General features: G+C 44.3%; 1 protein-coding gene across 1 annotated transcript; it reads right to left on the bottom strand.

Moving 5' to 3' along the window:
* SP7 (Sp7 transcription factor) lies at positions 1–25,169 on the bottom strand. Its single transcript, XM_063121436.1, is given in 3 exon segments — positions 1–1,409; positions 1,411–1,518; positions 25,116–25,169. Coding segments are annotated over 3 exon segments (1,323 nt in total). The 3' UTR covers positions 1–248.
* Between the last annotated feature and the right edge of the window lie 1,323 nt (positions 25,170–26,492).

The following is a 26,492-nucleotide window of genomic DNA, read 5'->3' as shown; positions in this document are numbered from 1 at the left end:
GGCTCTCCAACGTGTGTCTTTGGCCACAAGGTCATGGAACTTCTGGGGTCTCAGCTAAGTTTGCTTCAGAGGTTGAAGGGGAGGGGAGTGGCTAGACACAAGGTAGGATTGTGCCTGGAGGAAAGGCCAACAGCCACTGGATGTGTGCTTTTATTTCCCCAGGAAATAAATTATTTAGCTGAGAGGCATTCGGAAAGGGTGGCGGATGGCAGTATGAAGGGATGAAGGGGGAGCACTCAACTCCCAGCCTAGATTTCCAGCAGATTGCTCTGCTCCGGGCTGGTGGCGTCTTTCTCGTCTCCAGGGAGGGCGTCCTGCAGGGCGGTGCTGGGAGAGCTGGCCACCGCGGCAGCCTCTTCCCGTTCGGCTTCACCCTCGGGGGGCTTTCCCACCCCCATCTCGTTGTGGGTCTTCTGGTGCTTGCTCAGGTGGTCGCTGCGGGTGAAGCGCTTATTGCAAAGCAAACAGGTGAACTTCTTCTCCCGGGTGTGGGTGCGAACGTGGCGCTCCAGCTCATCTGAGCGGGTGAAGCGCTTCCCACAGAAGAGCCAGTTGCAGACAAAGGGGCGCTCCCCGGTGTGCCACCGCAGGTGGGCCTTGAGGTGCGAGGCCTTCCCGTAGACCTTCCCGCAGCCCGGAATATGGCAGCTGTGGATGGGCTTCTTCCGCAGGCTGGCCGCCGAGGCCCCCAGCCGCTCCAGCTCCTGGCAATTGGGGCAGTCGCAGGTTGACCTGCCTGCCGTGCTCCCAAAGGAGCCGCCTCTTCCAGACTTCAGTCCAATCCCGCCATCCATCAGGGCGTTGTTTGCCACCGGCTTGGGCTTGTACATCTCTTGGGGCAGCACATGTTGGCCTGAAGGGAGGAGGTGTGAGGAGGACGTGATGCCCACCGCCGGGTACGGAGCAGGGTTCAAAGTGGTGAATTCAGATGTGTAGCTGGGCAGCTGGGGGCTGATCGGGGCCTGGCTGGGCATGGATTGCAAGGAACTCTGAAGTCCATCTGACTGGGTCTGAGAGCTGAGCCAGTTGCTGTTGGAGTGCATGTCCCACCAGGAAGCAGTGGGGTTGCTGGAGGTGGTGGAGATGCCCGGGTGGATGCCGGCTTTGTACCAGGAGCCATAAGGGTGTGCCATGTCCAAGGAGGTGTAGACACTGGGGAGACAGTCAGGGGAAGGGTGTCCCTTGGACACCAGCAGGGAGGATGGATCTTGAGATGTGGGCGAGGCTGGGAAGGAATGGGAGAAGGGGCTGTAATCATTGCTGTAAGCGGTGGAAGCTTGTGGGCTTGCCGATGGAGACATCAGTCCATTCCCGTTGGGGAAAGTGGCCGTGTAGGAATCTCCCATGCTGCCGGTGCTCCAGATTTTTGGAGCAAAGAGCTCCACTCCTAGAAGGCAAGGTTTCTTCCCCCAAACCGTTCTCAGCTTTTTCAGGAGAGGGTGAATCTTGAACTGGACTACAGCTTCCAAATTTACTGCAAGGATCTGTCAATGTAGCCAGGAGGCTGGAGCCATTATGCTCTTCTTCCTAGATGGGGAGAAAAAGAGAAAAAGAGAAGGGAAGCAAAACATTGGTAAAGCAAAATTACATGGGGAAACATATTCATACATACACACGCAAAAAACACACATAATGAGGACAATAAGAATATTCATATTGTCCTCAATATATTTATGTATGTATACGTGTGTGTATTCATAACATAGCCACACATACACATGCATTGAGGACTACAAAAATGTCCTCTTATAGCCAGCAGGAAACGATGGAGAACCGCCCACTTCTCCTGAGAGCATAGAGAACTGAGCTTAAGAGCCTTTCTATGGTATTAGTTTTTAGTGAAACTAATGCTCAGTAGCTACCCATTAGCTGCACACAGTTCTGATATCTTCCTTTGAGATTGCACTTTAGGTAGTGGAGAACTGCATTTATCTATCTATCTATCTATCTATCTATCCACACACTTATATTACCACTTAATATAATAAACTCTCTAAGCAGTTTACAGTAAAATACATATGTAATATAAGATAAAAACAATATAGAGATAATTAATCAAAAACATTACAGCAGTACCAATGATAAAGCAGACCAAGGAAAGCCTGTGTAAACTAATACATTTTCAAAACATGTCTGAAATTTGCCACAGTTCCTGCCTCTCAAAACACACAAGGGAGAGTTTTCCAAAGAGCAGGTGCCACTACTGAGAAGGTCTGCTTTTGTGATATTACCTGGCGACATTTTATTTGTTATGGAACAATCAACAAAGCTTCCTCTGAAAATCTCGGGGTTTGACGGTGTTTATAGGGGAAGACGGTCTACCAGGTATCCTGGTCTCGAGTTATTTCAGGCTATGTATGTCAGTAACGGAACCTTGAATGTGGCTCGTTAGCGAAGAGGCAGCCAGTGCAGTTCTTTTAACATAGGCGAAATATGAATATAGGTAAGTGCTCCACTAAGCATTCTGCACTAACTGCACCAGGCATAACAGCAGCTCCCCATAGAGCATATTACGTAGTCTAACGCTGAAGTTATCAGTGCATGAATCACAGTGGCTATGTTATCCCTGTCTGAGAACGGGCATAGTTGGTGCACCAGCTGAAGTTGGTAATGGGCACTCTGAGCCACTGAGGTCACCTGGACTTCCAGGGACGACGATGGATCCAGAAGCACTCCTGAACTCCATACCTATTCCTTCAGAGGGAGTGCAAACCTGTCCAGTACAGGCAAACAACCCAATTCCAAAACAACTAAGGGTCTCTGTCTCATCAGGGCCAGCTCTACACCAAGCAGGTTACAACACTTTGAAAACAGTTTGAAAACTGTATATGTAGTGTGTCCTGGGCTCCAATAGTTGTCACTACTGTTATAAACCATTTTAAAGTAGTAGTGCCCAGGACTCAGCTTACATTTTTTAGCTCTCATCAAACTCATAACTGCATCCAGGCACAGGTTCAGAATGTGAATGTTCTCTCCTGATTTAGATGTTACTGAAATCTTCTAATGATTGCTCTGACACCTGTTAAACAACATTGTGGACAAAGTAGTGCCCTGTGGTACCCCACAGTTCAACTGCCACGGAACCGACCTTGTAAGTAAAAGCCAAACCACCATAAAATGGTACCCCCAACTCCAGGAGGATACTGCGTCCAATTGTATCAAAAGCCATTGAGAGATCAAGTAGTAACAGTGTTGCAGTCCCCCTGTGTCCCTATTCTGAAGAAGTTCACCCATCAGGGCAACCAAAGCCAATTCTGTCCTGAAACTGGGCCTGAACCCAGACTGGAATGGATCAAGGTAATCGTTTTACAAGGACAAAGGGGGATTCTCTAGGTCTGAGGTCTCCAACGTAGTGTCCGTGGGCACTCATGTGCTTGCAGCCACCTCTCTTAGCCAACCTCTCTAAGCCAAGCTCCACTCCCCTCCTGATGTTTATTTTATTTCTTAAGAGTTTTTAAATTAAGTTTTTTTAAAAACAACAACTGGGAGGCTGGCATGCTGCAACATGAAATCTTGTCCTCCAGCACCATCTTTTTGGGGTTCAAAGGAGTGGTTTTGTGTTTTGGAGCTCAGACCAGACCTCTGCCTTGTACTTTGGTTCTTGGGCACATTACTTTTCTTTCAGTTGCACCAGTTTGCCTCCTGGGAAATGGGTGTTTTGTGACCATCCATGCTAACTATGTCAATTTTTATGAATGGGCAAGTCTCCCTGCCCCATGGCAGACATTTTGTGAAAGCACCTATGACATTCTCCCCAAATATGTCCACTGACCCCAAAAGTTGGGGACACCTCATTCTGAGCTGAGCAATAAGCTATACCCACCTTGGGAATCAACCTTTGTGTGGCAAGTTTTCCACACCCCAGCTACAACATACAGCACAGAGGCCCTTATGCAGAGAATCAGCACTATCACCTAGGCTGGATCTACACTACTGCTTTAAAGCAGTAGTGTAGATCCTGCCCTAGTGAGCTTTCTTTGCATCACTGGTGGCTGCTGACTGCACGAAGTTCTGTCTGTACCTCACCTTTGTCCTATCTGTTTCAGATACTGTAGATGGTAAACCAAACTGCTGTGAAGCATCTATATTTGTCTTATTGTTATATAATTGTGGTTAAAAAAAAGGTTTACCGGGGAAAAAAGGTTTACTGGAAAAATGCACATACTATACTGTGGAAAAGGTCCCCATATTTCAGAGGCCAGAACAAAATGTGAAAAGACTTGAAATTCAAGTAGTTTTGCATTTCATTCTGGTTATTTCACAAGTCTCACCTTGTGGCATCACAGCCAAGAGGTGAAATAGAAACCCTTCTTCTAAAAGGAAGGAAAACGGCCATTACAGTGGTGACTTATGGCAATATAGAGAAACAATCTCTTTGACTCTAAAAAGAGAAAAGGCGTCTCGGCAAATGCATGAATCAGATCTATAGGAAATATTGAGATGTAGGTCTGCAATATACCTACAGAGTCCATTTCATCCAGCCAATCCTACAAAGACAGATCACCCCCGTGGAAACTAAACTCTTGGACCTCTCAGTGGCCTTCGATACCATCGACTATGGTATCCTTCTGGATAGGTTGTCTGAGCTGGGAGTTGCAGTGGTTCCGCTCCTACTTGGATGGCCGATTCCAGAAGGTGGTGCTGGGGGATTATTGCTCTGTGCCGTGGCTCCTAAGCCATGGGGTTCCGCAGGGCTCTATCTTATCCCCTGTGCTGTTTAACATATACATGAAGCCGCTGGGGGAGGTTATCCGGAGATGTGGACTGAGGTGTCATCAATATGCGGATGATACCCAGCTCTACATTTCCTTTTCATCAAACCCAGGTGAGGCAGTGGCTGTTCTGAACCAGTGCCTGGGCATGGTAATGGACTGGATGAGGGCTAATAAACTGAAACTCAGTCCAGACAAGACAGAGGTACTGTTAGCGGGTGGTTCATCTGTCCAGCGAGGTGATGTTTGCCCTGTCCTGGACGGGGTTGCACTCCCCCTAAAGGATCGGGTCCGTAGTTTGGGGGTGCTCTTGGATCCATAACTGTCACTTGAGGCACAGGTGAACTCAGTGGCAAAGAGCACCTTTTACCAGCTTAGGCTGATATACCAGCTGCGCCCTTATCTGGACAGAGATAGCTTAGCTACAGTTATCCATGCTCTGATAACCTCTCGTTTGGATTACTGCAATGCGTTATACGTGGGGCTGCCTTTGAAAATAGTCCGGAAACTTCAACTGGTACAAAACAGGGCAGCCCGTTTACTAACAGGGACTGGCCGACGAGACCACATTACGCCAGTCCTTTTCCAGCTTCATTGGCTGCCAGTCCAGGCCCGGGCCCGATTCAAAGTGCTGGTATTAACATTTAAAGCCCTAAACGGCTTGGGGCCAGGTTATCTGAAGGAACGCCTCCTCCCATATGTACCTGCCCGGACCTTAAGGTCATCCTCATGGGTCCTTCTCCATGAGCCCCTGCCAAAGGAAGTGAGGCAGGTGGCTACCAGGAGGAGGGCCTTCTCTGCTGTGGCACCCCGGCTGTGGAATGAGCTCCCTAAGGAGGTTCGCTTGGCACCTACATTATATGCTTTTAGACGCCAGGTGAAGACCTTTTTATTCTCCCAACATTTTAACAATCTATAAATACATTTTAACATGGTGTTTTAAATTTGTAATTTTGCATTGCTGCTGTTTTTATCTGGTTGAGCTTTTATATTGTATTTTATATTTTGGTTTTATACTGTTGTTTTATACTTTGAATGGTTTTAATTTTTGTGAACCGCCCAGAGAGCTCCGGCTATTGGGCGGTATAGAAATGTAATAAATAAATAAATAAATACAGTTTCAACCTGTTTTAAAATACTGTGTGGGGTGTTTAAAATAGGGTGTTTAAAGATGCGACGAGAAGTCATGGATGGCTGTGAGAGCGTGAGCTGACAGGAGTCATCCAGATCCTTGGTAGACATCAGAAGCATTGGACATCCACTAAAATTAGTTGGTGTGATAAAGTGTGGTGAGGTAAGACAGGGGAGGGGCCAAATTTCACCCTTCACTCCTGCACACTCCATTCGGTAACAAAATTAGCCCTCATTCCCACTTTAGAGATGAAAAGGCAGGCACCAGTTAGGCCATGGTTTTCTCAAACATTTTACAGATGGAACCAGGTAACACAGTATTACCCTGGTTTACACGTCATGACTATCCAGGGTTGTTTTTAAAGAAAGTCAGGATAGTCACAAGTAGGGTGACCATATGAAAAGGAGGACCTGGGCTCCTGTATCTTTACCAGTTGTATTGAAAAGGGAATTTCAGCAGGTGTCTTTTGTATATATGGGGAACCTGGTGAAATTCCCTCTTCATCACAACAGTTAAAGCTACAGGTGCCCTGCCCTCTTTTAAATCTGGTCACTCTAGTATAGCTCCTGCACCTTTAACTGTGGTGATGAAGAGGGATTTTCACCAGGTTCTCCATATATACAAATGACACCTGTTGAAATTCCCTTTTCAATGCAACTGGTAAAGATACAGGAACCCTGTCCTCCTTTTCATATGGTCACCCTAGTCACAAGCAAGCGGGAGCAAGCAAGATTTTTGGCTTCCAGATCACTCCTGCTGTGCTAAATAACCCAGAGACCCATATGGGTTCCAACTCTGGGTTGTTTAGGGTGACCATATGGAAAGGAGAACAGGGCTCCTGTACCTTTAACAGTTGTATATAAAAGGGAATTTCAGCAGATGTTATTTATATGCATGCAGCACCTGGTGAAATTCCCTCATCACAAGAGTTAAAGCTGCAGGAGCCCTGCCCTCTTGACCAGATACAGCTTTAACTGTTGTGATGAAGAGGGGATTTCACCAGGTGCTGCATGCATACAAATGACATCTGCTGAAATTCCCTTTTCTATACAACTGTTAAAGATACAAGAGCCCTGTCCTCCTTTCCATATAGTCACCCTAGGGTTGTTTCCCCCCCACCAACAACCCAGGGTTCTGGGTTTGGACAATAAACAACCCAGCAAAGGAGTGTCCCTGGGTGGTTTAGCTCTTCCTATTTTGCAGCAAGAGCAACCTGGGCAGACAGGAGCTGGTACACTTGTACACTTGCTCTCAATTCTTCATGGTAACCCAGTGTTTTAAAAACCCTGGGTAGTCATGACATGCAAACTGGGCCAAACTGAGTGTTTCACACAACCAGTCTTGTTGGTCCATCCCCTAGGCAGCTCACTCATGAACAGTTGCCCCCCCCCCCCCGTGTCTTGTAACCCACTCTTAGCAGCTTCTTGACCTAATCATAAGATTCCTGAAACTATCATTAGCTAGTTCGTAGTAGCCCTTGGGTATCCTCCAGACCTGAATTTTGGGAGGAAAACATATGCATCTACTTAAAAGTCAAGAAACCTCTCAATGTAAATGATTTAGTGTAACCTAATAGGTGCAGGACAAGGCCTAGATAATGATGAGAACAGACTAAGACAACGATGCACTTTACATGGCACTGTACAGTCATAATTGCATTGATACCAAAGAATAAGAGGAATGTAACAAAATAGGCAAGGCAAAAGCTTTTGTCAGGAGCAGCGGGGGGGGGGGGGCGATAAAAAGAACAGGAAGGAGATCTTGAGGCTGCAGTGTCTCCTGCTTAATCAGTACTTTGAGCTGGTCAGAGGAAATCTCTGGGTTGTTACCTTGCCCTAGTTAAGTGATATTGAAGTCCAAACATAATTTAGAATCTTTAGATAGTCGTCTAATTCTGATGAAGAGATACAATACCTATAGCAGACGTTGAAGGCAGATCTGGCCACAGTGATCCATGCCTTAGTGATCACCTCACCACGCCCATCATAGAGCCCTACATGGCTTGGGGGCCAAGATATCTGAAGGATCATATCCTCTTGTAGGAACCTGCCTGTAATCTAAAGCAATCTCATAAAAAGGTGAGGTTGATGGGCATGTCTAGCAGCACCCCAAATGTGGAACTCCCTCCCCAAGGAAGTCATGGATGGTCCTTGGTCCTTTACCATTGTGTTTTAGACACAGGTCCTTTAAGGCAACATTGATGTGCTGAGCTTTTAATGTTAATTCTGCCCTCTGTTTTTATTTTTAGACGGTCGTTGAATTTATTGCATTGATTGCCTGTTTTGCTTTTGTAGTTTTGAAATTTATTATTTTATTGTTTTTAATTGTACATAGCCTTGAATGCTCACTGAGCGGAGAAATCTAGAAAGACACACAAAAATAAATATTGAATGAATTTTGTATTAAAAACTCTCTCCATTATCATTCTCTGACATGCACACACACACACACCCTGTGCTAGCACACAAGAAATCGGGGAGAATAAAACTTTAAGGTTTAACCCATTATCCCCATCTAAAGTGTGCTTTTGAATATTTCATTATTTCACATCTCACAATGGCTGGAAATCTTTAAGCAGAAGCTCGTTGCGGCTTCTGAGCAACTCCTGTTTTCAATCTCCCCAGCCCCCCCCCCCCCCCGTAATGGCCTTTTTAATTGAATTAGGTTGTGGCATTTTAAATCCTGCTCTTTCCCTTCCCTGAACAACTTCCTCTTCATTTGCTCCCTTTATGTTTTTAATCTGGCACTTTAGGAGCACTGGGTTTGCCATTCTGACATGTAGTGCTGCATTTTTCTTTTCTTTTTTTAAAAAAGAAAAACCCAAACCAAACACATCCTGTTCCCAACTAATCACTGCTTGGGGTCCATTTATCTTGTCACCAAAGCTTTCATTGAAAGCATTTCTGTGATGCCTCCTCCTCCTTCTTCTTCTTCATCATCATCATCATCATCATCATCATTATCATCATCGAATTAGAATATTTCAGTGATGGACGAGTCCTTAAAAGGGCATCTAATTCAACCCACATTCCTTTCAAGGCCATCATGTGCTTACCCTCATGTATTTTTACTGTTTGGAAGTTAAGATGAACAATGGCACAAAAATAGGGCAACATATTTCTTCCCATTTAAACCAGGTTGGCCTGTCTGTAGGGCTGCCAGGTGACAGCCTGGTAAACCAGAATTTACCTTTAACATTAGTGGCACAGTGGTAGGTGCTGCATCTCCCAACAATTAATTTCTAATTCCTTCTACAAAAGTACCATAGTGAGAAAGATTGCCAAGTCTATCACTTCCACAGCCTCTGTACACACCTTGGTACATTACTACCAGTTTGCTTAAAGATTTAGATGTGTTATCCCTGCCTATGAGAACAAGGAATTCCAAAGTGTTTCAACACCAAAAATGACAACGCCGTGTCAAGTCCTCCCTTTGCCCTCTGTAACAAGTTTATTAGGTCATGGCAGCATTATACTCTGCATTTTCCCAATCCTGCTCTAGATGATTGGCTGCCACAAGCAGGGGTGGAGAAACACTCAATGTCAGGAGACAGGGCAAGTTATACTACAAGTTATGAGGGGGAAAACTCATCATCGGGCTTCCATTTTTCACAGCCATTACTCCCTCTAATACAGAGGTGGGGAACCTCAGGTCTAGGGGCCCTCCGTGGGGACCCAACATGGCCCTCTGGGGTTCTACAGAAGGCCCCACTCCCTTTCCCCCAACCACTGATTGTTTCATGGTTTCCTGGCTTTTGTGCATTCCCCTCCCACCTCCCTATTCTTACAGGCTGAGATGCCTTTCCTAAAACTTAGTCCCTGGAATTAAAAGCTTTCAGCTACAATATGCTGGTATTTTTTTTACTCTTTTTTAAAAACTTTTTTTGTATTTTTGCCCCTGCACCCTTGGCCTTTGGCCTCTGCTCCCTTTGCCTGCTGGAATGTGGCTCAGAGAGCTTCTCCAAAACTAAATTCGGCCCTCAGCTTGAAAGAGACTCCCTGTCCCTTCTCTAGCAAGCAGTTTCTGTCCTCACGTTGAGTATCTCTGTAGGCTTGTGACTTCTGCACACCAGGGATGATAATCCAAGAACACTAAGAGAGGTGAAGACAAGAGCTCATGACCTTTACTAGTTTATTGACAGACTTTTAACTCACTTCGGCCTTAAATTGTTTATGCCAACAGTTGGCAGTTTGTAACATTTAATATTTGATGCCAAAACCAAATAGAATTAAGAGATGCATACAAGTCTATAAAGCACTCAAATTCTAAGATACAAACGTCACTATAAAAGTTTTAAATTTGACAGCCAGATTCTAAATTTCAGATGCAAAGTTTGAAAATATTTTAAGTATTTGTGAATATTTGTTTTGGATTAACAATCTAAGATTCCTGGGTATCAAAATCTAGGAAATGGATGATGGCTGTTCTATGGAAGCTCAAGGGACTGTTTTCAGGCACTGTGGAATTCAAGCTTGAACTCTGGAGGTCAGGTGCTGATTCTTTTCGGCTTGCATTGCTAGAACTGTGTGGGTCAAAGGGAGATGAGGGAGGATAGTGAGCAATGGAAAAACATAATGAATGGAAGAAGAACCAAAGAACATAACGAACATAATAAGGACATAAGAATGGAAGAAAATAAGAGAAGCCATGTTGGATCAGGCGAAGGTCCATCTAGTCCACCATTCTGTTCACATGATAGCCAACCACTGTTCACACAGTGGCCACAAGCGGGACATGAGTTCAACAGAAGGGAATGGGACAGAAGCCATTTCAGTGGCAACTTCTTCCACTGCCTCAGTACTTTTAAAAGTAAAACCAGGGCTACAACCTGGCAAAACTAGCAATGAGTCATATGCATTATATTGCAAAAGTCAGCTAGCGATTTGCCTTGAGGTCAAGCATAGATTCCTACCCATTTGGAGAAGCAGTGTGTAATTTCTGTTCCTGCTCACTGTGTAGCTGGCTCTGAATTTGTTTGCTACTGAAGAGAGATTGTCATCTTAGAAGCTGTGTTTTCATACGTTTCACATTTCATTATGTGTGGTTTTTTACCATCTCTCTCTTTCTCTCTCTTTATTTTCCTGTGCTGGGCTTGTTTTTATGAGGATTCCAGTCATGCTAGCAGTATATGATGTACTTTCCAAGCATAACAAGTCAACAGGGCCTGCAGTAAACTAGAAAATATGTTGTGTGTGCACACCATGCGCGTGTTGCTAAACTGTTTTCATACCTTTAGTTAGAGCTAGCAGTTGTGTGGTGGGGAAATTGTAATGCAGATGAGACCTATCCTTCAAGCTCTCACCTCTCTCAAAATACTAGAACCCGGGGTCATCCAATGAAGCTGATTGGTGGGAGATCCAGGACAAATAAAAGGCAGTACTTCTTCACACAGTGCATAGTTAAATTATGGAACTCACCACTGCAAGTTGTAGTGATGGCCACCAATTTGGATGGCTTTAAAAGGGGGCTGAATAAATTTCCTTGACAGCCTTCCTAGAGGCAAAGGCTATCAATGGCTACTAGCCCTGATGGTTGTGTGCTATCTCCAGTATTCGAGGCAGTAAGCTTGTGTGCACCAGTTTCTGGGGAACATGGGTGGAAGGGTGCTGCTGCACCATGTCCTGCTTTGTTGATCCCTGGCCGATGGCTGGTTGGCCACTGTTTGAACAGAGTTCTGGACTAGATGGACCCTTGGTCTGATCCAGCAGGGCACTTCTTATGTTCTTAACTTGCATATTTGTATATGCTAATTTATGTATATATGTAAATTTAGACATCATTATCATTATTATTTAAATAGAAATATAGTACATCTGAGGATAGCGGGGAAGAGTGTGACCAGGCACCCTATATGCCTTCCTGTTCAATCTGCTCATTGTGGATGGGCCACTTCAAGCCCCCTCCCTGCTGTCCCTTCTTGGGGTTCTTGGACTGGACAACACTTCAGATAGAGGATGCTTCCAAACAGAGGACTGTCCTCTTGCTGCCCTTCAAATAGAGGACTATCCTCTGTAGAAGAGGACACGTGGCCACTCTACAACCCCTCCCCACATGAAAAACTAAATGTCATGGAAATGGTGAGACTAGGTTCTTTCCCTCTTAACACCTACATTTCTTTGTGGATGGATTATTTTAAAATTTGTTTTTATATGGAGGATCATTTAATCATGTGATTCCTAACCTGTAGCCAGAGGTGGTACAGCGCCAACACAGGGCCTGTGCAGACAATATGCTTAGCTGTGGTTAGGTAGGGTGACTATATTTTGGAAACCAAAAAGGAGGACAACATGGTCACCATATTAAAATTATTTTAAAAAAAATATTTTAAAACTTCAAACTTTTTTTAAAAAATCCTAAAACTCAATGGATGGACAGATCTGTTTCAAATTTGGCATAGCTAAAGTCCTTGTTAAGAGCAGTCATGGTGCCAAGTTTCATCTCTTTATCTTTAAAAATGACAATTTTAAAAATAATAATTTTAAAACCTCAATTTTTAAAAAAATCCTAAAAAAATCAATGGCTAAACAGATCTGTTTCAAATTTGGTATGACTAAATACCTTCATAAGAGCTACCATCATGCCAAGTTTCATGTCTTTATCTTAAAAAATGACAGTTATAAACATTTTTGTTAATTCCCATTAGAGCTGCTCTTTGAAAAAAAATCCGGATTTCCCCTCCCCCTCCCGGATTTGTTATCAAAAACCCAGCCAAATCCGGGCAAATCCGGTCATATGGTTACCCTATTTAGGCCACTAACTCTTTTCCAGTAAGTGGTTAGTGGGCGTGTTTAAACTGTAATGTAGCTACCATGGTTAGGAATGGTTCTCACAAGACATTAAGTCATGATTTACACAACATGCTAAGCCATAATGGATAGCTCAAAATGCTTAAACATCATGGTTTAGTGTGTTGTCTGAACAGGGCCACACATTTACTGTAACAGTGAGACGTGGCCTTAGCAGTGCCAATAATAATAATAATAATAATAATAATAATAATAATAATAATAATAATTTATTTATTTATTTATTTATTTATTATCTGCCTCCCCCTCTGGATTGAGGCGGGGAACAACATCAAATATAAAAATACTATAAAAAATATAAAACTGATTAAAAACATATAAAACTAATACATTATTAAAATAATAGCCAGACATTTTAAAATTCGACTGGGACCCTTTCTACACCATAGAAGGTGGGAAGGGAGGGGGGAGGATCTCACGATATCCTGAGGAGATAAGCACACGTGCATTCCAACTAAATTTAAGTGGTTTTTTTTAAAAAGCCCTGACGACCCCGCTCCCCCTTCCGGTTCCTTCCCTCTACTGATCCCCAGTATTCGCGGGAAGGAGATGGGACGGGCGGCCACACGTCCCGTAGTCTCGGGACGATCCCAAGACCGTGGGAAGAATCGGATTTTCCCAGGGAGTACTTATCCCTGGGAAAACCCGTTCTCATCCCTCCTTCCTCCCGGGTGTCCCTGTTGTCATTTGAATGCACTGGGACTCAGCCGTGACCAGTCTGGATTTTCGGGCTGCTTTACAAGCGGCCTGGGTAGGCCTGCCAGAAGAGATCAGTCTTTATAGCTTTTTTAAATTCAGAAAGACTGTTAAGTTGGCAAATCTCTCCCGGCAGGCCATTCCACAGCTGGGAACAGCAGAAGAGAAGGTCCTCTGCGTAATGGTTGTCAGCCTAGTTTTCACTGACTGAAGTAAATTCTTTCTAGAGGACCTGAGTGTGTGGGGCAGATTGTATGGGAGAAGGAGATCCCGCAGGTAACCTGGACCCAAACCATGTAGGGCTTTAAAGGTAATAATCAACACTTTATACTTCGCCCGGAAACTAATTGGCAATCTAAATGTGGGTTGCATTGTGAGCCGGGTTTATGCTGACAGCAGCTATATGGCTTTTTTTTGCCAGCTGCTGACTGTTGCATGCATCTGTCATAGTCAGAGAGATTTTCCAAATGTAGAAGCTTTTTGAGGGGAGTTTGCTTATTTGAGTGTTTTTAATGGGCTTTTTGGGTGTGTCTGTTGCAGAATCTAGGTGCTCCTAGATGGGTGACTCCTAGTACTACCAGTCAGAAGACATTGTGCAGCAATTTCATCTTTCCCTCCTTAAGGCACAATTCTATGCACGTTTTCCCTAGCTAGCCATGCTGGGAGTTGTAGGGCTTTTCTTCTGTCTAAACATGCATAGGATTGCACCCTTAATGGATTTCCTGTGGTAAGAAAAAAAATTGGAGGAAGTGATGGGAGAATGAGAGGGTTATGGAAGATTATGACATCTGGATACCAACACCCCAAATAACATTGTATGAATGAGTCTGGGTGATTGCATAATAAAAGACCTATTTCGAAGCACTTTGCATCTGGATCTAAATGATTTAAGTGAGCAAACCTACGTCCCCTGGGTGAGCATCCTGGGGACCATAGGATGGTTCAGAAAACCTCTTCTGAAGTAGGAGACAACGCTCCAACCTCGGAAGAGGGAGTCAGAGATCTAACCTCCATCCCACAATCTCGCAGGTAGTGGGGAGAGATCCATGCCAGCTGCCTCTCCAAGGTTGGAAAAATGACTTCAGAGAGGTGAGACAAGAGCTGTTTGGGTGGGCAGGGAGGGTAAGGAGACTAGAGAGGCCAGATATGATCTATCCTGAACCTCCTCCAGCCTCTGCCCCTCCACCTCCAAAGTCCCCTTTCTAGATGGGCTGAAAATAGAATAGTAAGGAGAACGGGGAGGCTGTTCTTCCTGACTTGCTGGCTTCAGCCCAGCAGGGCATAGGAATCCCAGAAGCCTCCGGGTCTGGAGGCTTCCAAGCAGCGAGGGCACTGTTCATATTACAGTTTAGCATTGATTCTAAAACTAAGGGTGGTAGCCAAGAAAGCTGATGCCAGCTCCTTAACAACATGGCCTTGCAGCCACACTATTTAATCAATTTTGATGGAATTTTGAGGGCAAACTAATATTAGGCCTAACATCCCAATGGTGTCCAGCTGAAATTTGATTTGGGCAGCAGTGCAAAATATGTACAAAATCTGTTATGAAACCAACTTTGCTAGTTGTACAGCATTAACTGGCATGGTTGGTGCATAGAGGCTGACAAAATCAAAAATTAAAAGCCCAATATGGCAGCAAGACCAGGGCATCTCAATTAAAACTGAAATATAGACATCATGTTGTAAGCAGAATAATACTGAAAGGTATATTTGTGAATAAATAAGGTTAATGATCACTATCTATCCCTGCATGTATATCATGTAGTAGTGTGCTTTGGGCACTTGTCCCTGTATATATTAGATTATTCATACTACTGCCTTCCTCTTTTTTTTTTGAAAGGTGGACAACTTCAGCAATTGCCCCTGATATTTCCTTAGAACAGGGGTGGGGCACCTCAGGCCTGGATGCTACATCTGGCCCTCTCCTAACCTGACCCTCTGGGACTCCCCAGAAGGCCAGGCCACTTCCCCTGGCCCCATCCCCTTCCCATCAACCACTGATTGCTTGGTGGTTTCCTGGCTTCTGTGCAGTTTTTCTCTATACTAAAAAGGTTGAAATTCCTCTCCTAAGGCTGAGTGACTAGCACTAAGAGCTTTAACCTGCTGGTGTTATTTTGCATTTTTGGCCATGCCCATTTTGCCTTTGACGCCTCCACCCATCACTGGAATGCAGCCCCCCAAGGGCTTTCCCAAATAGAATTCAGCCCTCAGGCTGAAAGAACATAAAGAGCATAAGCAGAGCCCGGCTGGATCAGATTGAGGGTCCATCTAGTCCAGCACTCTGTTCACACAGTGGCCAAACAGCTGTTGACCAGGGAACCACAAGTAGGACACAACAGAACCCTCCCACCCATGTTCCTCAGCAACTGGAGAATATAGGCATACTGCCTCTGATATTGGATGCAGCACATAGCAGTAGCCATTGATAGCCTTCTCCTGCTCCAGGAATTCATCCAACCCCCTTTTGAAGCCATCCAAATTGGTGGCCATCACCACGTCTTGTGGTAGAGAATTCCATAGTTTTCCCCAGCCCTGCGTTAGAACAATTCTTTATGACTTCCTGTCCTGTTTATACCTGCTTTTCTATTGTCATGCTAAATATTTCTAATGAAGACATAGGCTGTGTCTACACTGGCCTTCTCCCCCAGGGTTGCTCCTGGGTGCTCCCTGGGTGTCCAAATGACGCACAGGGACTTCCAGGGGCAGGGGGGATGGGCAGGGGTTTTCCCAGGGATAAAGAAACCCTGGGAAACCCTGATTCTTCCACCCTTTCTCAACTTGGTCCAGATGTGTTGGGCTACAACACCCATCTTCCCCAGCCAGCATGGGGAAGGCTGGCGAAAACAATACATGGACCAAGTTTAACAATATGGTCCCAAATGTAACAATTCACATATTTAATCACCTCCAAGTTCAGGTTTGTTCTTGTATCAATCTGGTCCCTTCCATTTCAGGATTGACAGCTGGGAAGGGCTATGGAATATACCATTTTATACCCTATTAGCATAAGGCACCTCCTCCCCATATTCCCAACAAGTCATTTGTAATTGCTGGTCATAAATTTTCTATCTGCTGTCCTGTATCCCTACATGATAGATGTCATGCCTTGTCCTATGTCCTTGAAAGGCCTGTAGCCCCCATCACACATGCCGCCTTCCATTTTGCACATGCTCAGAAATTTTCACTTCTTAATTACTACTTCATATATTCCTGACTACTGGCATTGAAGGCATTTGAGACTTTGCTTCTGTTCCACAACATCCAGAATTCCATTTTGGATTAAATTTTGTTGAAAGATTTAATTATATTAGTATTAGTCACCATCGTAGTTATTATAATGTCTATCCCACATGTCCGCCAAAGAGTTCAGGGTGGTGTGCAAGAGTCTTCCCTCCCCTAATTTATTCTCACAACAACCCTTCAAGGTAGGTTAGGCTGAAAGAAAGCAACTGGGCCAAGGTCCCCCACGGAGGAGGAGAATTGAACCTAGATCTCGCCAGCATCCTAGTCCCACAATATATCACACCAGCTCTCACTTAAGCCTCTATTCAAATCGCAAATATTTTTTAAGAGAAAGGAATTTGAGGAAGCCATAAATCTTGGAGCAGCAGCAAAGACCATCCTTCATAACAGAGTTTCAGTGTAAAAGTTTCACTACAAAAACTATCAAGCCCCATGCCATGTTAATAAAAGCAAACGGAATACATTGTTTCTTTATCCACTATTGAAGAGCTATCATGGCACGTGGCGTGTTTTGGGGGACTTCTGCAGACAATTATTAAATGCATGCCCCAATTGCAGTTTGATTTTTCCACCCCACTTTTGCTCCTTAACTCCCCCATTCAAAGGCAATATTTATTTATTTATTTATTTAAAACATTTTTATCCCACCCTATATCATTAAGATCTCAGAGCGGCGTACAGATAATAGAATGGGTAGGAGTAGGGGATGCAGTTATTAGCCTCAGATGCCTTCTCAGTGGTGGGACCTGCTTTGTGGAATATGATGCCAACAAAAGCAGTTCTAGCTACTTATCTACTGATCTTTTGACACATGGTTATAATGTGACATTTTCTGAAGTAGTTCTGTGCTGCAGCTCTTTTGAGGGCTGTTATTTATGATGAAATCTTTTGAGCTGTGTTTATTGTGATATCAGTTTTAAACTGTTAGGATGTTTTTATTAGTCTGGGAGAGCAGAAGACTGGAGAAAGGGCAACATTGTTCCCCATCTTCGAAAATGTGGATCCAGGAAGCTATAGACCATACAGCCTGACATCAATTCTGGGGGGAAATCTAGAACAGATGATTAAGCAAGAACTCCGAGCACCTAGAAAATAATCCATTGAATACTTGCAGCCTGTATTGGTTTATCAAAAAAATAAGTCATGCCAGATCGAACTTATCTCCCTTTTCGATAGAGTTGCTAATCTTATAGATCACAGACATAGTTTATCTTGGTGGACACTGTAGACACAGTACATCTTGATTTCAGCAAAGCTTTCTACAACATTTTGCATGATATCTTTGTTGGTATCATTTCACCAGATGGTAAAATGAAGGTTGGGTACCACGAGTGGTAGGTGGAGCCACAGCTGGTCAAGCAACCGTGCCCAATATATCTTCATTAATTGCTCTGTGTTCATCTGGAGGGAGGTTTCGAGTGGAGTGCAACAAGGCTCAGTCCTAGGCACTGAGCTATTTCTGACAGGCTTATAAATAAACTTGAATGAGGAGATACAGTAGATGCTTATCAATTTTTCAAGGGACACAACAGGAAGGGATAGTTAACCCCACAGAGAGAGCATCAAGATTCAAAAGGATCTTGACCAGCTGGGTCAAAACTAGCAAGGTAAAATTCAACAAAGACAAATATAATGTCTTTCATTTAGGTACAAATCGTCAAAAGCATGAGTATAGGATGGGAGAGTAGCATGTGTATGGAGAGTATAGGATGGATTTAGCAGCACTACATGTGAAAAGGATCTACATGTCTTAGTGGATCACAAGTATGAGCCAGCCAGCCTTATAATGCAGCTGCTAAATAAGCAAATGCCATCTTAGGCTGCATTAAGTGTCCATGTCACAGGAAAAAATAGTTCTACTTTATTCTGTGTTGGTTAGGCTGCATCTGGAATGCTATGTGCTGTTCTGGACACCACATTTTAAGAATGGCATTGACAAAGTGGAGCATGTCCAGAGGAGGGCAGCCAGGATGGTGAGGGGTTCTGGAAAACAAGTCCTGTGAGGAACAGTTGAAAGAGCTGGGTGCTTTTAGCCCAGAGAAGGGGAGGCTTGATAGCAGTCTTCAAATATCTGGAAGGCTGTCATGCAGATAATGGAGCAGACTTTTTTCTGTTGCTCCAGAGGGCAGGACCAAAACTAGTTGGATGGGAACTGCAGGAAAGCAGATTTCGGTTCAACATTTGGAAAGCCTTCCGAACAGTAAGAGCTGCCTCATGGGTTATGGGTTCTATTTTGGTGGAGATTTTTAAGCAGAGGCTGGACAGCTGCCTGGCAGGGAGGCTGTCATTTCATGATGCATTGAAGCGGTCGCATGAAGCAAGGGGTTGGACTAGATTACCTCCAAATCCCCTGCCAAATCTAGGGTTCTACTGTTATGTTTAATTTTGTTGTTTTGATGCTGGCGGAATGTTGTTTTGAGCAGTATTTGTGTGAAAAATAAATAAAATAAACACCGACTAACTCCCGGTCCAATGAAGATGTGCTAGGGAGGGGTCAGGGAGAGTGATGCCCCAATCAGCAACCATCTCTGATTCTCTAGGGAGGCCCTAGATGCCCTCCTTTGAAAACCCAGAGCAGTAGAATGAGTGATGTTTCGAACAAGGTCACTTTCACTTTTGTTAGTTGGTTTTGGCTTGTGGGTTCCTGCAGTGTCCTGAAGACATTCCTGGACTCTGAGACAACTAAGAGAGGAGACAGTGAGCCCATCCCAGACTCGAGATCACCAGCAAGTGGAGACAGGACTTTAGGGGGGGAAATTAGCATCCATTTGCTTTCACCACAGACAAGATCAATAAAGTTGGGCTGGCTACAGACTCCCCTGGGACGTGACCTTCTTGTCCATTTAGTGCCAGGCTTATTCACACAAGCCCAGTGCCACAATTTTGGCAGGGCAGTTTTCATTTGACGGCCCTGTTGTTGTTGTGTTGGGATTCTGTACAAACATTCTTCCTCCACACTCCCAGAAATGATTTTTTTCCCCTGAGCCAAATGTGGCCTGTTCAAACAGACTGGAGATTCTTGCTGGCTTCGTAGTGCAAACATAGGGCCACTTTGCATCACAGGCGAGCCAGAGGGAGGACGAATCGGGCTTTGGGGAAGGCGGTTGGCTACCACATCTTACTGGCTATTGGGCTGGGCAAGGTGACAAGCGAAGGACCCATCATCTCCTTTCATTCTAAGGAAAAGCAAAAATCAAGGAAGACGTTTCAGGAGCCTCAGCTATTCACTCAGAACACTGAAGGGCTCAGACATGCAAGGACGTTCAGCTTTGTTGCTGCTTGGGAGTCCAAGGAACTATGGATACGGATGTCTGCACTACAGATAAAGTGGTTTAGCCATCACTGGAGCCCTCTTCAGGTGTTGCCCATCCTTAAAGTCAACACAGATACAGTGGAACCATGATTTAGCTCCCCAGACAATTTAGAACCCTGACTTTCCAGGGCTCCAAAGCACACAGGGAGCTTCCATGGATAGGGAAGGATCCCTACTCCAGAAGTTCATACTGAGCTCAGGTTGTACGACTTCCAGGGTGGGGTTAAATTTTGCTCTTTCATATGAGTAACACCTGAACAGGCCTTTTGTCTCCTTTAGAAGCTACAGTTTTGTAGTGATCGTGGTTAGTGGTAAAAGGGGCACTAAGTATCTCTGACAAAAAATTCTTAGCACCCTTATCAACCAGGAAGGAGGAAGATGATGGGATATATCCTACTGCCTGGTTCAGCAACGGTCTCTGACAGGAAACTTATATTTATTTATTTCATTTTTATACCGCCCAATAGCTGAAGCTCTTTCGGCGGTTCACAAAAATTAAAACCATAATAAACAACCAGCAGGTTAAAAACACAAATACAAAATACAGTATAAAAAGCACAACCAGGATAAAACCATGCAGGAAAATTGATATAAGATTAAAATACAGAGTCAGAACAGTAAAATTTAAATTTAAGTTAAAATTAAGTGTTAAAATACTGAGAGAATAAAAAGGTCTTCAGCTGGCGACGAAAAGAGTACAGTGTAGGTACCAGACGGACCTCTCTGGGGAGCTCATTCCACAGCCGGGGTGCCACAGCAAAGAAAGCCCTCCTCCTAGTAGCCACCTGCCTCACTTCCTTTGGCAGGGGCTCACGGAGAAGGGCCCCTGTAGATGATCTTAGTTCCGGGCAGGTACATATGGGAGGAGGTGTTCCTTCAAATAACCTGGCCCCAAACCATTTAGGGCTTTGAATGTCAATACCAGCACTTTGAATCGGGCTCGGACCTGGACTGGCAGCCAATGAAGTTGTAAAAGGACTGGTGTAATGTGATCTCGCCGGCCAGTCCCTGTTAGTAGGCGGGCTGCCCTGTTTTGTACCAGCTGAAGTTTCCGGACCATTTTCAAAGGCAGTCCCACGTATAACGCATTGCAGTAATCCAAACGAGAGATTATTACCCCTAAATGGTTGCCTAGCATTTTTGCTGAACTAAATCTGGTTCACTAACTCAGATATTATCTATGATAATGTTTGATGAAGTGGGTAACAAACTCTCCTAATACTTCAAATAGAGAAGCATGAGACAATGACCCTGTTCAGACGACACACTAAGCCACAGTGGTTAAACACTTTGAGTTAAACATTTTGGCCATGTGAACCATGACATAGCCTGTCATGTGAACCATTCTTAACCATGGCAGCTACATAACCACGGTTTAAAGACACTCACTAACCATTTGCTGCAAAAGGATTAGCAGCCTAACCATGGCTTAGCATGTTGTCTGAACAGGCCCAATGGTTCAAACATAATGGGAAACCATTTTATTTTATATTTATTTATTTATTTATTTACGTTTATATACCGCCGCATAGCCAAAGCTCTCTGGGCAGTTTCATGCTATGAGAATGAGCTGTGGCAAACTCAGGCTCACACTCTACACCACCCCCTCTCTTCCTTTTGCATGCCTATGAGGAGGAGATAGGAATCTTTGATTTTAAAACTAACATGTGATCCAGCAGAGAATCAGGTTGAATTCAAGAACTAGGAAAAACTGAAACAGCACCCCCTCCCCATCAGAGCTATCTAGATTTGTCCTTTAAGGTGCCTGTCAATTTCATGCCCTCCTTGATTTCACCCCCAGCACTTCTCAGAGAATGGTGACAACCCAGGTGAGCCTTTACAAAAGCTACCCATCCCGTTGCTCTTTTTGTGCGCATCTACAGCACGGTTTTGTCAGAGACATGCTGTTGCAGCCCAAACAGCACATATGACCTGAAAGGCTAAAAAAGAAGGAAAATAATCCATGCATCCTTAGCGGTTGCCAAATTCCCACAACATACCCTGTAAACACAAATGAAACGCAGCAGTTGCAAGGCAACCAAAGGTAGATATTGTCTTCAGCCAAGGGAGCCAGCAGCAGCAGCAGCACGCTAGAACAAAGTTAGGTAACCTTCCCTCAGAGAGGCTGGGATGGGGCTCAGGTGTGAATCAGCACTTCCAAGCCCACAGCAACAGAGCTGATCCCCCCCAACCCTGCTCCAGCCTTAGTCCAAGAATGCATTCAGACAGAGGGCGCCTAGCACTAGTAGTCAGAAGATGCAGCTTCTCCATCTTTCTCTCCTTAACAATTTTTTTGCATTAAGGAAGGGTAGTGAGAAAACACAGGTCAAGAACAGAAGATGAAAACATCTGGAATACTGGGAGCTGCAGTCCAAAACATCTGGAGGGTACTAGGTTGAGGAAGGATGAATTAAGTCTATGTCCAGTCTGTGGTATAAACCCAAAATTTAAAACCATGAGACTCATCAGGTCTTGTGTCTGAGGCAGAAAATCATATGGGGCCCACTCTCAATTGTGGTAAAATTAACAACAACAAACAACAACATAATCATCATCATCATCTGTAATCCTGTGCACAGCTATTTGGGAGTGTATTTTACTGAACACAGCAGAACACACACTTATGAGCAAACATCCATAGTACAGCACTGTAAATGACAATTGGCTGGCCTTTAAAGATACCCCAAAAATCTGGATTTGGAGGCATGCTGAGTCACCCTACCTATTAATATGGGCCAGCTCTGGCAACAATGCCAATCTTCAAAGGCCCACTTTCTCTCTTTGATATGATATCACCCCGATACAACCTTTTTCATCTATAGCGGTAAAGCCAGAAGTTGAGCTCAGTCAGCATTCTGGTTTTGCATGCTTGCTTATTGTTTTATATGCCTGGTTTAACGTTTCTGCTTTGATCCTGTTTTCCTTTCCTGGTATGAATTATTGTTGATTAAACTGAAAGCTCAGGACTGCCAATGTATCACACTTCAGGGAGATCAGGCATAGGCTTCCAGGTCCTTTGTTAACATCTCTGCTTACCTAGATACAACCACGTGCAGCAGAACGGTCCCAGCTATCCAAGACGAAAAACTACATGAAAATTGGGCCAGATCTACACCAAGCAGGATATGACACTTCGAAAGTAGTTTGAAAACTGTATATGGAGTGCGTCCCGGCCCCAGCAGTTGTCACTACTGTTATAAACTGTTTTAAAGCAGTAGTGTAGATTCTGCCCCGGTCTGCCTCTCTAAATTGTTTGTTAAAAAAAATCACCCCAAGGGATAGACCTGGGTGCATGTTCTCTCAACTGGATCAGCCCCTGGTTCTCTGATATTATAAAATGCCGTTCTTCCACTTCCCTCCCATCTTCCCTATATGCATGAAATGGTAGAAGTGTGACAAGCACCTTGGGTACTTCCAGACAATGTTTTTATTGTGCAATCGCCCTGCTACAATCACAGAATTTTACAGCAGCTGCATGTCTTCTACTCATAAACTCGCTGTGTTTTCCCACAACACAATGCCTTTTGATTGGTGGCATTAGGAGCTGTGCTGTCCACCTGGAACCACCTCTACTGGATATTGCCTGTTGCATGGATGATGGCAAGCAATCGCTGTGCCATTTTGTGACTGCTTTTTTAAAGGTGTTTTTGGGAGGGTATTTGTATAAATGCTTTAGAATCAGAGAACATTGTTTTCTCAACACATCCATTCCTGGTTTTTCTTACACAGGACTTGTCTCAGTGGAGGAGGGGGATGTTATGTGAGAAGCAAACTGTGGAGCAAGAACTGCTGTTTTCCTCAGGCTTGGGGTGGAGGGCAGATCCCTCCCCAAGTCAAGACCCAGACCCTCCTCCCCAATAATAATGGCATTGCTCAGCCTCAGGAGCTTGGCCAGGGAGATCACACACCCTCCCTTGCCCCACCCCAGCAGATTTCCCAATGGGAGGATTGCCTGCTATATAAAGCACCAAGAGAGGGGGCTCAAATCGGCCTACAGTAGCCTGTTTCCAGTATTTTATTTCCACCACTTTGATTTCTCAGCAAGCCAGGCACAGTAAACTCTGTGAGTCAATGGTTTCTTCTAGGCTTCAGAACTGACATGGACATTGTCAGCTGACCCCACAAACCAATCAGGACCCACCAGGCCTTATAACAGCCTAACATCTGAGTCAGGGCCTCAGTCTCAACGAAATATTACTGAGAGAAGCTGCTGAACCTATTCACCTCCTCTCCTTGTCTACCTGGTCTAGAACCTGAGCACTAGCCCATCTTTGACTACATCCTCTGCCCCAGGTCCTTTGGAAATTGGTCTGCCTGCACTAACAGAACCAATTCCCCAAGTGCGGCCTGGCTCTGAACTTAGCTGAGGCCTGATATGCTGTCAGGGGGAGAAGCAGTGTGACTTTCTCACACTCCTTTTGGCCTGGCCTACATTACTTCCTAAGTGATCCTGGTTGGGAAAGCCGCACTGGCCTAGCCAAAAGCAACACATGAGACACAACCTCTCGGGTAAGAAGCATCTGAAAGGGGCACCTAACAGGTGAGAACAGCCATCTTGCAAGTTCAATGTGGCATAAGGAGGGGGAGAAAATAAAATGGCGTAGGGTTCTGGATTCACTCCAGAGTGACGGTTGCCATCCCTGCCTTAGTAAAAGCATTCAAGAACAGATACTGGCTTTACTGTAAATACTGTATAGTACTGACATCAGTTGGGACTCATACATACTACCATGTTAATCTTAATCCTACCATCAGTACATTACTGTAGAGTCAAGATCAGTTATTGTTGATCTTTTTTTCTTTTTCTTTTTGGATCTAGGTAACATATGGAAAATCTTGTTGAATTCTCACAGCTAAAGGAGTTTGGGGAAACAAAACACAACAGCTGTTGTCCCGTTTCACATCCTGTTGACTCATTTTTGGTCTGTGACCCGTGAGCGGGGAAACTTGCTTATATACAGCTTGTAAAACCTTGGCATGAATGGGTAGTATCATTGCTCCCTGGGGAATTCCTTGGAATCTTTTTGCTGGGAAATTCACTAGAAAGATCAAAGGGAGAGGTGTACATAGGACGGGGTGCAAGATGAAGGAGAATTGAATCACACCTGCATTTTGATCTCTTGACCTCCTAAACAGCCTGGAGCTTTCTACCTCAAGAAATCAAAAGAAGAGGTGAACAAGAAGATGGACTGAGAAAAGGGGGGAATTGAGACTGCTTCTTTCAACTCAGAACATTGGTGTTGTTGAATGGGACCAGAGTAGGACATAGGGCTGGTTCACATGTATTGGTCTGCCCATCACTTGCTGAATGCAACATTAAATGATAAGTTGCATATATGAATGGATTGGACTAGAGTTGAGGAGGCCTGGGAAAAACTGGGGGGAAACCAGAAACACTTGGAGGGGGGAGTTCCGTCCACCAAATTTTCCCAAACTCCCTGAAAAAAATGGCGTGGAGAAGGTCATTTCCCCTCTCAAACTTTTCCAGTCCCCCCTGCGACACCACCAGCCCTTTCACTAGGCCGTCACATAAACCCTTCTCAGCCCAAGCACCACCATCTGAAAACCAGAGGGAGGGTTAAATAAAACCTTTCCCCAAGCTATGAGGGAAACGGGTTTAATACAGGATCTCTCAAAATATCCTGTGGGAGTGTGGGAATACTGTGGTGTGGGTGTTTAATAACTGTAAATCAGGTAAATAATGCCAAAATGACACGTTGTATTTGGTAGCTAACAAAATAATAATAAGTTTGTTGTTGTTTAAAAGCTTTAAATCAAAATATAATACTTTCAATCCTGCCTGATCTAAACTCTCCACACACCATCCACCTCACTCTCTTCACAGCAATCCGAAGTCCCTAGAATCCAAACTCTTCTTACTCTACAACTAAACAACTCTCCTCACATGCACTCAATCTCACTTCCCTCACAAACTACCAACACTCTCCTTATATACTCCTTCCCCCCACCTATTACAGCATAAACCACACCCACTCAGTTCAAACATTCCATACTTACCAGATATACTAATCTAGACATATACAAGATAATCAATTGTGGGGTAACGCCCCCCCCATATTTAAACACATCTCTAGAATAGATCACTGCGTACATAACTCAACAGACAGAACTTTCATATCACTGCATACAACACAATGCATTTAAATGAAGTACCCACTTTCAGCTGCCAACAAATAATTTATCAAACGGAGAGAAGCAGGTCGTAGGTCAAAATCCAGGGAGTGGCTTAGGCTGACACAAGGGCCTTGTGCTACCACAGTGGAATTTTTCTTACTCTTTTCCTTTGAACAGCTGACCCATGTAACAAATGGTTTTTGAAACTCTCCTTCATTTCAAAAACAGTTTGCCATGCGGCCTGGGGGGAGGGAGCAGGGGCTATTGTTTGAGAAAAATACATTCTTCTTTGGATTCTAGCTGAGATAATTATGCAATCTGCATCAATTCACGAAAATGAACAGCAGGATGGGTTGATCGTAGGGATGGATTGAACAATCTTTCAGACAAAATGGTTGGTTAACAATTAGAGATCTGTCCAGGTTATACTTTAAGAACATAAGAAGAGCCATGCT

Source organism: Elgaria multicarinata, chromosome 3 (assembly GCF_023053635.1).
Source record: "Elgaria multicarinata webbii isolate HBS135686 ecotype San Diego chromosome 3, rElgMul1.1.pri, whole genome shotgun sequence".
NCBI lineage: Eukaryota > Metazoa > Chordata > Lepidosauria > Squamata > Anguidae > Elgaria > Elgaria multicarinata.
Note: the sequence above shows the minus strand (reverse complement) of the source record. Positions and strands in the feature narration are given on the sequence as shown.